Genomic DNA, 13,690 nt, shown 5'->3' with positions numbered 1-13,690 from the left:
GTGGTGTGCGCTGGTGCTGGGGGGTGAAGCGCTGGTGCCAGAGTCACCCCGGGCTATCACCCTCCCCCCCGGCTATGCGAGCGGCGATGAGTGTAGGTTGTGGTGCATAGGGTACCCCGCGTTCCTCCAGTGCTAGATCTGAAGATGACATCTTCGATGCGTGCTGCTCTCTCCACCCATCGGGCTTGGCCGGATCCAGCGGATAGCTAGGGGAATAGGGAGGTATGGATAAGGGAAATACCTGGGCCGGCGGTGGCGGCCACGACGCCGACAATGGTTTGGGCACATTTCCTACCTTGAAGGCGATGTCAAGGTAGTATCCCCCTTCTCCCTCCCGTGCACCCAGGTGCAACCCTCAATCTAGAACTAGGCGGGGAGGACGCTCAACGTCATCACCTCCTTGGAGGTATCGTTCTGGGTATGTGTGGGCGTGTGGCGGTGTGTGGGCAGTTGCTTGTTCGGTGTGCTCTTGGTGGATGTGTTTTTCATTTCCAGTGGTGACACACCTCTGTGGAGGTTTGGTTTCCTCCTCGACCCGTCGTGTTTCTTCGTGTGGTCCAGTTGTTCGACAGGTCAACGCTCTTCATACTGACCTAGAGGGGAATAGGGAACACTCTACAGTGACAACGATGCAATGGTGGTGATGAGCGATCGTGGTCTTGGCGGCTCTGACCCATCCTGATGGCTTTGTTGCTCAATTCTTCGGTCATGCCTTCTTTGGGTGATCATTCCTAAAGCTAGCATCTTCGACGTGATCCGTGATATGGATGGTGGCATTCGTCCGTGGGTAGTTTTTTTGGTGAGGTGGTTATGTGCAGCATTTTGTTTATTTGTCAGCTAGTCCATTTGTTCGTGGGTGAGCCGCTCTACCTTACCAATGGTGCGGCGCCCTTTGATCGAGGGTGAAAGGGCATGTGTGCCTTCTTTCAGAGGTAGATGCGAATGGCAATGTGATGTTGCATCGTAGCGTTTTGCTTCTTTGTTTGTGGTCCGTTATCTTTTCTTCAGCTATCTATACTGGCTGTTGGGGTTGCATCCTCATTTTCCTTTTCTTTTTCTTCACGGTAACCTAGTTGATTGACGACTTCGTTGATTCAAAGCCGGACTCATCTTAAGCCTTTGTTCTAAAAAGCACTTTGATATGAAGCCGTCGCAATGTTTGTGAAGTATCCGATGAAGGGGGGAAATATGAATTAATAGAAAAATTGAAGCAATTGAAATGGGAACGAACAAAGCAGGTCGCCCACACACTGCGACAAGTGGCTATTCTGTTCATTCGAGGCATGACACCAGAAGCAAAGACATGAAGCAGTTCCAACATTAGTTCATAGATGGAACAATATAGTAAACTAGACTGGTACTAATATCTTCATCGATCGCATGTTTTGGCTTCAGATCAGGAGACCCCATTGTGCAGGCGATGCCGCTACTTCTTGGGAGGCAGGAGCAAGCTGGTGAGGGCGTCGCGAGTCATCATCGCAGCCCTTAGGAGCTTCAGAACCTGTCGACAAGGAGGCCAACACTCAGTCATTGTTAAAACGGTACAGAAACTGAAACAGTGAAGATGAAATGGCTAGTTTTCATGAGTGATGGTCAACTACATTTCAGGCATGGCATGTTTAACATCTGTGGGGTTAATTACCTGGGTTTTGTCTAGGGTGAGCTCTTTCTCCACAAGCTTCTCCTTGGGAATCTTAGCTGCGCGCATGACTTGCAGAGTGTTGGTCATGGTGAAATCGAGGACACGTAGGTCGCTCGTCACCAGGAACTTTCCGAGCCCTCCATGGACATATGCCTTAGTTGTGCTGTCACTTCCTATGCCTCTGAACTTCGGGTTCGATTCCACAAAAGTAATCTTATCAGGGTAAGAGCAACTGCAACCGCCTGTGTATGCAGCTTCAACTACACGACACTTGAAGCATCTGAAGGTCAGACTTCTTGGACTCATCTCTTCTATTTGTAGTACATTGCTGCTGCACCCAAAGAAGGGTGCCAACTTGGGAGATAGAAGTACCGTTTGGCATTCTTGTTTCATCCATGTTCTTGCGCTCTCGTCAATATTTCTGTAAAGACCATCGATGGACCCGTTTTGTGACCATTGACCGTATGTCTTGATTATGGATCCAAGTGGAACGCAAAGCAACCCGAAGAGAAGATCAAGAAAATCCCCTCCGACTTCGGCATACAACACCGATGCCTTGTCCTTCGTATGGACGAGCGTTATTTCGACTGCGCTGAGCACGGGCTTAGTATCATCACTGGCTTCTTTGGGAAACATATTTCCAGGTAACTGATCCAAATATTTTTTCAGTGGGACTGAGAGGCAGACGTCAAAACATAGTGCAGTCAAGGGTTGCTTGGAGATCAGTACGTTCTTAAGCAAACGAATTATCTGCAAGAAAAATGACGGTATACCAATGAATTCTTGCATTTCGTAGAAACATAAAATGAGGAGTTTTTTTTTCTTTCGTGGGGGATAAAAATGAGAAGGAGTTAAAGAGAGAGACTAACTTTATTAGCATTCAGTTCAAGAATTTTCTCCTCAAGCTTGGCTTGATCTTGTAGCCCAAACCTGTCGAGCAGGGAAAAGACAAGTCTTGTAGAAGCAGGAGCCACTTGGAGATCATCAGTGACGATGTACTTCGGACCATGTTTGACAGACACCCCATCCCCATAGTCTCGAACAGCAGCAAGAAGATGCGGTGGACATTTCCAGAAGCTTGACGACGAGCAGCGATGTTTGCAACCAGGTAGTACAGAGCTAAACTGCCTGTGTGTTGCGCAAGTGTAAAATCCACTTTGATTGGTATCGTCAAATTTTACCTTAAGCCGGTCCAAGTGGAATGCCGCAGCATTGACAGGACTAAGAGCATCTCCAACAGCCGCGCTAAACTAGCGCCGCGCCGCAAATTAGGCCGTTTTAGCGCGCGCGCAACGCGGCGGGTCGCTCCAGCGGGCGCGCAAAAACAGCGCGCGCGCTATAACGGGTTGGGCGCGCGGTTGAAAATACTTATCCGCGCGGCGTATTTCGGGCACCAGCTACAGCGCGCGGCACACTCGAGTACCCGCGCCGCACTCTCTCCTCTCCTTGTTCTACGCCCCGCGCGCGCCGGCGCCCTGCCACCCACCCATGGACGCGCACACCGGCGCCCCACTCACCCTGCTGTACAGCCGCGACCCCCCCCCCCCCCCCGCCGCCGCCGGAAACCCTAGCGCGGGAAGCGCTGGCGTCGCCACCGCCGGAGCTCCGCCGAGCGTCGGCCTCGCGCGCAGCCTCTTCTTGCCGCCGCGGATGACCACGGCGCCGGGTGGCGTCGCGCTGGCGCCGTCCCGTGCCGCCGCCGCACCGTCGAAGAAGGTCCCCAATGCGGCGCGGACGAAGAAGGGCAAAACATCCGCGAAGAAAAACAAGGCGGAGGACGGCTCCGGCACCACGAAGGCGAGGGGAAAGAAGCTTGCAGGGCGTTCGACGGCCGCGGCGGCTACCGAAGCGCCGGCGAGCTCACTCGTTGAGCCGGCCGCCGACGCGCACCACGTGTTTGACGAAATGCCCCCAAGGTGAAATTTTTTTCCATACGGGGTCAGACATGTCTGTCTTGCCGTCCACTCCCAGGATGTCCCTTTTTCCTGAAAGAATTATGTGGCGCTTTGGCTCATCATATGATGTATTCGCTTCCTTATCTTTTCTTTTTCTCGGTTTGGTAGACATGTCCTTCACATAGATAACCTGTGCCACATCATTGGCTAGGACGAACGGTTCGTCAGTGTACCCAAGATTCTTCAGATCCACTGTTGTCATTCCGTACTGTGGGTCTACCTGTACCCCCCCGCCTAACAGATTGACCCATTTGCACTTAAACAAAGGGACCTTAAAATCAGGTCCGTAGTCAAGTTCCCATATGTCCACTATGTAACCATAATATGTATCCTTTCTGCTCTCGGTTGCTGCATCAAAGCGGACACCGCTGTTTTGGTTGGTGCTCTTTTGATCTTGGGCGATCGTGTAAAATGTATTCCCATTTATCTCGTATCCTTTGTAAGTCAATACAGTCAAAGATGGTCCCCTGGACAACAAGTACAACTCATCACAAACAGTGTTGTCACCTCTGAGATGTGTTTCCAACCAACTGCTGAAAGTCCTGATGTGTTCACATGTAATCCAGTCGTCGCACTGCTCCGGGTGTTTGGAGCGCAGACTATTCTTGTGTTCATCGACATACGGGGTCACCAAGGTAGAGTTCTGTAGAACTGTGTAGTGTGCTTGAGACCAAGAATATCCGTCCCTGCATATTATTGAGTCTCTTCCAAGAGTGCCTTTTCCAGCCAGTCTTCCCTCATACTGCGATTTAGGGAGACCTATCTTGTTAAGGCCAGGAATGAAGTCAACACAAAACCCAATAACATCCTCTGTTTGATGGCCCATGGAGATGCTTCCTTCTGGCCTAGCGCGGTTATGGACATATTTCTTTAGGACTCCCATGAACCTCTCAAAGGGGAACGTATTGTGTAGAAATACGGGCCCCAGGATGACAATCTCGTCGACTAGATGAACTAGGACATGCGTCATGATATTGAAGAAGGATGGTGGAAACACCAGCTCGAAACTGACAAGACATTGCGCCACATCACTCCTTAGCCTTGGTACGATTTCTGGATCGATCACCTTCTGAGAGATTGCATTGAGGAATGCACATAGCTTCACAATGGCTAATCGAACGTTTTCCGGTAGAAGCCCCCTCAATGCAACCGGAAGCAGTTGCGTCATAATCACGTGGCAGTCATGAGACTTTAGGTTCTGAAACTTTTTCTTTGGCATATTTATTATTCCCTTTATATTCGACGAGAAGCCAGTCGTGACCTTCATACTGAGCAGGCATTCAAAGAAGATTTCTTTCTCTTCTTTCGTAAGAGCGTAGCTGGCAGGACCTTTATACTGCTTCGGAGGTATGCCGTCTTTTTCGTGCAAACGTTGCAGGTCCTCTCGTGCCTCAGGTGTATCTTTTGTCTTCCCATACACGCCCAAGAAGCCTAGCAGGTTCACGCAAAGGTTCTTCGTCACGTGCATCACGTCGATTGAGGAGCGGACCTCTAGGTCTTTCCAGTAGGGTAGGTCCCAAAATATAGATTTCTTCTTCCACATGGGTGCGTGTCCCTCAACGTCATTCGGAACAGCTAGTCCACCGGGACCCTTTACAAAGATTACGTAGTGTAAATCATTGACCATAGCAAGCACGTGATCACCGGTGCGCATGGCGGGCTTCTTCCGGTGATCTGCCTCGCCTTTGAAATGCTTGCCTTTCTTTCGACATTGATGGTTGGTCGGAAGAAATCGACGATGGCTCAGGTACACATTCTTCCTGCATTTGTCCAGGTATATACTTTCAGTGTCATCTAAACAGTGCATGCATGCGTGGTATCCTTTGTTTGTCTGTCCTGAAAGGTTACTGAGAGCGGGCCAATCGTTGATGGTCACGAACAGCAACGCCTTAAGGTTAAATTCCTCCTGTCTGTGCTCATCCCACGTACGTACACCGTTTCCATTCCACAGCTGTAAAAGTTCTTCAACTAATGGCCTTAGGTACACATCAATTTCGTTGCCGGGTTGCTTAGGGCCTTGGATGAGAACTGGCATCATAATGAACTTCCGCTTCATGCACATCCAAGGAGGAAGGTTATACATACATAGAGTCACGGGCCAGGTGCTGTGATTGCTGCTCTGCTCCCCGAAAGGATTAATGCCATCCGCGCTTAAAGCAAACCATACATTCCTTGGGTCCTTTGCAAACTCATCCCAATACTTTCTCTCGATTTTTCTCCACTGCGACCCGTCAGCGGGTGCTCTCAACTTCCCATCTTTCTTTCGGTTCTCACTGTGCCATCGCATCAACTTGGCATGCTCTTCGTTTCTGAACAGACGTTTCAACTGTGGTATTATAGGAGCATACCACATCACCTTCGCAGGAACCCTCTTCCTGAGGGGCTCGCCGTCAACATCACCAGGGTCATCTCGTCTGATCTTATACCGCAATGCACCGCATACCGGGCATGCATTTAGATCCTTGTATGCACCGCGGTAGAGGATGCAGTCATTAGGGCATGCATGTATCTTCTCCACCTCCAATCCTAGAGGGCATACGACCTTCTTTGTTGCGTATGTACTGTCGGGCAATTCGTTATCCTTTGGAAGCTTCTTCTTCAATATTTTCAGTAGCTTCTCAAATCCTTTGTCAGCCACAGCATTCTCTGCCTTCCACTGTAGCAATTCCAGTACGGTACCGAGCTTTGTGTTGCCATCTTCGCAATTGGGGTATAACCCTTTTTTGTGATCCTCTAACATGCGATCGAACTTCAGCTTCTCCTTTTGACTAATGCATTGCGTCCTTGCATCGACAATGACCCGGCGGAGATCATCATCATCGGGCACATTGTCTGGTTCCTCTTGATGTTCAGCAGCTTCACCCGTGGCAGCATCATTGGGCACATCGTCTGGTTCCTCTTGATCTTCACCAGCTCCCCCCGTTGCAGCATCACCGTATTCAGGGGGCACATAGTTGTCATCGTACTCTTCTTCTTCGCCGTCTTCCATCATAACCCCTATTTCTCCGTGCCTCGTCCAAACATTATAGTGTGGCATGAAACCCTTGTAAAGCAGGTGGGAGTGAAGGATTTTTCGGTTAGAGTAAGACCTCGTATTCCCACATTCAGTGCATGGACAACACATAAAACCATTCTGCTTGTTTGCCTCAGCCGCATCGAGAAACTCATGCACGCCCTTAATGTACTTGCGGGTGTGTCTGTCACCGTACATCCATTGCCGGTTCATCTGCGTGCATTATATACAATTAAGTGTCCAAATTAATAGAAGTTCATCATCACATTAAAACCAAAGTGCATACATAGTTCTCATCTAACAACATATAGCTCTCCAGAGCATCTAATTAATTAAACCATACATTGAAACTATGTAAAACATTTCAATGCGAAAACAAATGCGATCATAATCGCAACCAAGGTAACAATTGATCCAACGGCATAATGATACCAAGCCTCGGTATGAATGGCATGTTTTCTAATCTTTCTAATCTTCAAGCGCATTGCATCCATCTTGATCTTGTGATCATCGACGACATCCGCAACATGCAACTCCAGTATCATCTTCTCCTCCTCAATTTTTTTTCCTTCAACAAATTGTTTTCTTCTTCAACTAAATTTAACCTCTTGACAATAGGGTCGGTTGGCATTTCCGATTCACATACATCCTAGATAAATAAAATCTATGTCACGTTGGTCGGCATAATTTTCATAAACAATAAATGAACCAATAGTTATAAAGATAATATACATACCACATCCGAATCATAGACAGGACGAGGGCCGACGGGGGCGGATACCAAAACCATCGCACTATATAAGATGCAATAATAAATGTAAGAAAATGATACAAGTATCTATCTAAACATACAAGTAAGAATATTTTTCCTTTCAGAAAGAAGATAAGAACAAGAGGCTCACCACGGTGGTGTCGGTGATGAGATCGGCGTGGGTGATCGACGGCGGTGAAGACAGGGACGGGGCGTGACGGATCGCTAAATCTAGACAAATCTCGAGGAAAATGGAGTTTGGAGGTCGAGCTTCGAGAGGAGAAAGCTTAAGTAGTGTGGCTCGGGCATTCCATCGAACACCTGTGTGCATAGGAGGTGAGCTAGAGCACCACAAAGCCCTCTCCCCCTCGGCCAGAAAAAACAGAGCACTGTGCTCTGCTCTTGCGCGAGGGGGTATATATAGGCACCTCATTGGTCCCGGTTGGTGGCATGAACCGGGACTAAAGGGGAGCCTTTGGTCCCGGTTCAAGCCACCAACCGGGACCAATGGTGGTGGGCCAGGAGCGAGGCCCATTGGTCCCGGTTCGTCCCACCAACCGGGACCAAAAGGTCCAGATGAACCGGGACCAATGGCCCACGTGGCCCGGCCGGCCCCCTGGGCTCACGAACCGGGACCAATGCCCACATTGGTCCCGGTTCTAGACTGAACCGGGACTAATGGGCTGACCCGGCCTGGACCAAAGCCCTGTTTTCTACTAGTGGATATGAAGCCGTCGCAATGTTTGTGAAGTATCCGATGAAGGGGGAAAATATGAATTAATAGAAAAATTGAAGCAATTGAAACGGGAACGAACAAAGGAGGTCGCCCACACACTGCGACAAGTGGCTATTTTGTTCATTCGAGGCATGACACCAGAAGCAAAGACATGAGGCAGTTCCAACATTAGTTCATAGACGGAACAATATAGTAAACTAGACTGGTACTAATATCTTCATCGATCGCATGTTTTGGCTTCAGATCAGGAGACCCCATTGTGCAGGCGATGCCGCTACTTCTTGGGAGGCAGGAGCAAGCTGGTGAGGGCGTCGCGAGTCATCATCGCAGCCCTTAGGAGCTTCAGAACCTGTCGACAAGGAGGCCAACACTCAGTCATTGTTAAAACGGTACAGAAACTGAAACAGTGAAGTTGAAATGGCTAGTTTTCATGAGTGATGGTCAACTACATTTCAGGCATGGCATGTTTAACATTTGTGGGGTTAATTACCTGGGTTTTGTCCAGGGTGAGCTCTTTCTCCACAAGCTTCTCCTTGGGAATCTTAGCTACGCGCATGACTTGCAGAGTGTTGGTCATGGTGAAATCAAGGACACGTAGGTCGCTCGTCACCAGGAACTTTCCGAGCCCTCCATGGACATATGCCTTAGCTGTGCTGTCACTTCCTATGCCTCTGAACTTCGGGTTCGATTCCACAAAAGTAATCTTATCAGGGTAAGAGCAACTGCAACCGCCTGTGTATGCAGCTTCAACTACACGACACTTGAAGCATCTGAAGGTCAGACTTCTTGGACTCATCTCTTCTATTTGTAGTACATTGCTGCTGCACCCAAAGAAGGGTGCCAACTTGGGAGATAGAAGTACCGTTTGGCATTCTTGTTTCATCCATGTTCTTGCGCTCTCGTCAATATTTCTGTAACGACCATCGATGGACCCGTTTTGTGACCATTGACCGTATGTCTTGATTATGGATCCAAGTGGAACGCAAAGCAACCTGAAGAGAAGATCAAGAAAATCCCCTCCGACTTTGGCATACAACACCGATGCCTTGTCCTTCGTATGGACGAGCGTTATTTCGACTGCGCTGAGCACGGGCTTAGTATCATCACTGGCTTCTTTGGGAAATAGATTTTCAGGTAACTGATCCAAATATTTTGTCAGTGGGACTGAGAGGCAGACGTCAAAACATAGTGCAGTCAAGGGTTGCTTGGAGATCAGTACGTTCTTAAGAAAACGAATTATCTGCAAGAAAAATGATGGTATACCAATGAATTCTTGCATTTCATAGAAACATAAAATGAGGAGTTTTTTTTCTTTCGTGGGGGATAAAAATGAGAAGGAGTTATAGAGAGAGACTAACTTTATTGGCATTCAGTTCAAGAATTTTCTCCTCAAGCTTGGCTTGATCTTGTAGCCCAAACCTGTCGAGCAGGGAAAAGACAAGTCTTGTAGAAGCAGGAGCCACTTGGAGATCATCAGTGACGATGTACTTCAGACCATGTTTGACAAACACCCCATCCCCATAGTCTCGAACAACAGCAAGAAGATGCGGTGGACATTTCCAGAAGCTTGACGACGAGCAGCCATGTTTGCAACCAGGTAGTACAGAGCTAAACTGTCTGTGTGTTGCGCAAGTGTAAAATCCACTTTGATTGGTATCGTCAAATTTTACCTTAAGCCGGCCCAAGTGGAATGCTACAGCATTGACAGGACTAAGAGCATCTCCAACAGCTGCGCTAAACTAGCGCCGCGCCGCAAATTAGGCCGTTTTAGCGCGCGCGCAACGCGGCGGGTCACTCCAGCCGGCGCGCAAAAACGCTGCGCGCGCTATAACGGGTTGGGCGCGCGGTTGAAAACACTTATCCGCGCGGCGTATTTCGGGCGCCAGCTACAGCGCGCGACACACTCGAGCGCTCGCGCCGCACTCTCTCCTCTCCTTGTCCTATGCCCCGCGCGCGCCGGCGCCGGCGCCCTGCCACCCACCCATGGACGCGCACACCGGCGCCCCGCTCACCCCGCTGTACAGCCGCGACCCCCCCGCCGCCGCTGCCGCAGCCGCCGCGCCGCCGCCGCCGCCGCTGGAAACCCTAGCGCGGGAAGCGCTGGCGTCGCCACCGCCGGAGCACCGCCGAGCGTCGGCCTCGCGCGCAGCCTCTTCTTGCCGCCACGGATGACCACGGCGCCGGGTGGCGTCAAGCCGGCGACGTCCCGTGCCGCCGCCGCACCGTCGAAGAAGGTCCCCAATGCGGCGCGGACGAAGTAGGGCAAAACATCCGCGAAGAAAAACAAGGCGGCGGACGGCTCCGGCACCATGAAGGCGAGGGGAAAGAATCTTGCAGGGCGTTCGACGGCCGCGGCGGCTACCGAAGCGCCGGCGAGCTCACTCGTTGAGCCGGCCGCCGACGGGCACCACGTGTTCGACGAAATGCCCCCAAGGTGAAATTTTTTCCAACTTTTCTTTTCTTCTTATTTTTTCAATACATCATCATCACATATAGATAGCTTATTTGCATTGTTCAAAAAACTTTGTAGTCTCAACGATGATGCATACATGTCCACTATGGGTGTTGGGTCCAACAATTCGCATTGGTCTCAAACCAATGACATCCATTTCGAAGATCATGAGTTTGAGGTGGACGAGGAGGGTGAGGGAATTGTCGAGGCGCTGAAAGGAAGAGCAGGCAATTACTCAACCAACGATGACAAGTTACTAACCTCAATGCGGCGCAAAAAGAGTATGTCAATCTTGCCCAACAAGAAGTCTTGATCCAAAAAAAAGTCTTGTTTCGTGCAATGGGTGGCGGTGGCCTCGGCGCCATGGGTGGCGGTGGCCTCGGCGCCATGGGAGGCATGGGTGGCTTCGGAGCCATGGGAGGCATGGGTGCACATCCGGCCGCCATGGGAGGCATGGGTGCACCTCCGACCGCCACGGGAGGCATGGGTGCACCTCCGGCCGCCATGGGTGGCTTTGGAGCACCCTCCGACGATATGGCCGCCATGGGAGGCATGAGTTTTGCTTCTCTCATGGGAGGCATGGGTGCACCTCCGGCCGCCATGGGTGCAATGTCTTTCGATGTGCCTTCTCACACACATTCCCATGAAGATGCCGTTGAAGATCTTGCCAACACCGTCGGAGCTTCACATGATGCGGTGCGTGATGAGGAGAGGGAGGAAGATTCATCTTCGGAGGCGGAAGAGTCGTCTTCGGAAGATGAGGACGAAGACGAAGACGAGGAAGATGAAGATTGATGTGTCTTTCATGTCTTGAACTTTAGTTTGCATTTGAACTTGGTTGGATGAACTTGTGGGCATGATTTTGAACATGTGGGCATGAACTTTTATTCATCAACTTGTTTGTGTCAAATTTCACATGTTCATTTTTGTCCAAAATATCATATATGCAAAATGCCCGGCGAATCGCGCGTGCTGTATTTTTGCGCTCTCCTGGAGCGGCGCGCGCGCTGCATTATAGCGCGGCTGCTGGAGCCAGCGCAGGCGGGCGCGCAAAACCAGCCGCAGCGCGCGTGGTAAACAGGTTTTTTGCGCGCGGCGCTTAGCGCGGCTGTTGGAGATGCTCTAAGAAGCATGGCCTTGCACTCCTTAGTTTGGAAATGATCTATGTTGAGACTCTCCATGCTTTTGTACAGCTCATCAAGGCACCCTAATTGAGACTGCTTGCCAAGAAGACGAACGATGGTGCCGAGAGGCAGCGTGAGGAAGCTGAAGAGGACATCGACGAACTCCCTGTCAGATTCCGCGAACAGCACCCGTTTCTTCCCCTTGTCGACGAACATCTTCACAGCTACTGTTGGTCCACCATCGCTCGACATGGTCGATCAAAAGTATGTTTTGTGGATGTTCTAGGTTCTATCTCCTGAGCGAGATGGATCTTTAAGTATCCTCCACAGCCTCAAGGCTTGGCTGCAATAGGTGGCATTGGTAACAGCACAATTAAATGGTTGAGGGTATTTGAAGGGGCTAAATTGAAGGCTTCATGCGAAGAGTCTCTATAGTTGAGAAAGGATGATCTATCTTTGCACTTCCCAAGAGGACGATTATTTCTCATCTGAAGTTGCATGGCCTTCCCATGGATGGAAGGCGTATAGGCGGTGTGGACATGTACCTAGCTCTGATCTCTGATTTAATTTAAGTGTGTGGCTAGGTCTTAGTCGATTGAGACTTAACCAAGTCTCAGTCAAGTGATATACTATATAAGAAGAAGAAAAGAAAAATTAAAAAGAAATTTTGCATGAATCTTCATGCAAAATCGAAAGAAGATAATATCGACTGAGTCATAACGAAGTCTTAGTCGACCGAGACTTAGCAAAACTATTAATTTAAAGTGATGGGAGAATTTGAAGTGATCTGTTCTGCAAATCCGAGGTGTGTCACTTTGTTTTTTGTAGAAAGAATTCCGTGCTTTTCATTCCCACTAGATAGTTGATGTCGCGCCTTACTACTCTCATCTATTTTTGAGATAAAACAAAAAGATTTGGACGCTGATAACCCTCGCACGTGTGGTGTGTGGTGGGAGCGACACCCGTCCACACGCCCTATAACACACAGACTACGCCACGTCACCGCATGCATGCATGTGAGAATCTTTTAGACTTTCAATTTTTAAAATGTTTTATCTCTTTAATGAAAAATCCGATTGAAGATCCTTTTTCACCATTAAATCCATCGCGACGAGATCTTCGAAACTAGATCTCATATCAATATGTTTCGACGACTTTCAAAAGTTGCCATGTCTATTGCACATGAATTGCCATGGTGTTTACACTGAAGTTGTTATGATATGTTTTAACTATTTTCTTCTACATTTAAAAGTAATTTTGACATATTATAATACAGGGAATTAAGAAACTAGACTTGTCATGAACCATAAACCAAAATCTCCATGATACATGCACTTAAAATTGTCATGGTTCATAAAAAAATAATTTTTATGGTCGAAGTAGTGGAATTGCCATGGTCAAAATACTAAAATTGCCATGCTCTATAAACTAAAATTGCCACATGGCAACTTTAGTGTAACACTATGGCAACTATAGTGTAAACATCATGTCTACTTTTGGCAAAAAAAAATTCGTCAAAACATATCAACATGGGATCTAGTTTTGAAGATCTCGTCGAGACGGATTTAATAGTGAAAACGGATTTTTAACTGGATTTTTTAATTAGGAGATAAAATTTTTTAAGCGAAAATAAAAAAGATTCCTGCTGATGTCATCTGTTTTGATGTGGCAAAATGAATGATGCTGATGTCGGGAATGTTGCTTCGTGCCACACGTGTGTGCGTTAACATTTACGAAAGATTTTCTTAAATAAAGTGTGAAAAGATGGATATATTTATTTTGTTAAAGTTTAGACACTAAGTAGCCCACGAAGGAGAACCAACCTATGATTAGATGGTTAGAGGGACAGTGCTATCTCTAGCTCATCAGGATTCAACTCCTGGTGCTCGCATTATTCCTGGATTTATTCCTGAATTTCCGGCGACACGCTTTCTGTGGGAGGAGACATTCCCGACGACGACGAGGCGTCTACGATGACTTTGTAAATCTCAAGATGATATGCCGGCTCAATCTCTCG

General features: G+C 48.7%; 2 protein-coding genes across 2 annotated transcripts; both read right to left on the bottom strand.

The window, feature by feature from the left end:
- Positions 1-504: 504 nt before the first annotated feature.
- LOC147986538 (uncharacterized) lies at positions 505-3,132 on the bottom strand. The gene is made up of 4 exons (XM_087542047.1): positions 3,098-3,132; positions 2,512-2,887; positions 1,643-2,392; positions 505-1,501 (listed from the first exon to the last, which is right to left on the bottom strand). Exons 1-4 carry the CDS (start codon positions 3,130-3,132, stop codon positions 1,427-1,429), a joined length of 1,236 nt encoding a protein of 411 aa, XP_087398173.1. The 3' UTR covers positions 505-1,426.
- A 5,239-nt stretch (positions 3,133-8,371) lies between these two features.
- Positions 8,372-12,024, bottom strand: LOC147986537 (uncharacterized). Its single transcript, XM_087540079.1, has 4 exons — positions 11,678-12,024; positions 9,456-9,813; positions 8,588-9,337; positions 8,372-8,446 (listed from the first exon to the last, which is right to left on the bottom strand). The coding sequence occupies exons 1-4, from the start codon at positions 11,923-11,925 to the stop codon at positions 8,372-8,374; spliced, it is 1,431 nt and encodes a 476-aa protein (XP_087396205.1). The 5' UTR covers positions 11,926-12,024.
- Positions 12,025-13,690: the final 1,666 nt, after the last annotated feature.

This window comes from Triticum urartu, chromosome 2A (genome assembly GCF_056163025.1).
Source record: "Triticum urartu cultivar PI428250 chromosome 2A, HENAU_Tu73, whole genome shotgun sequence".
NCBI lineage: Eukaryota > Viridiplantae > Streptophyta > Magnoliopsida > Poales > Poaceae > Triticum > Triticum urartu.
Note: the sequence above shows the minus strand (reverse complement) of the source record. Positions and strands in the feature narration are given on the sequence as shown.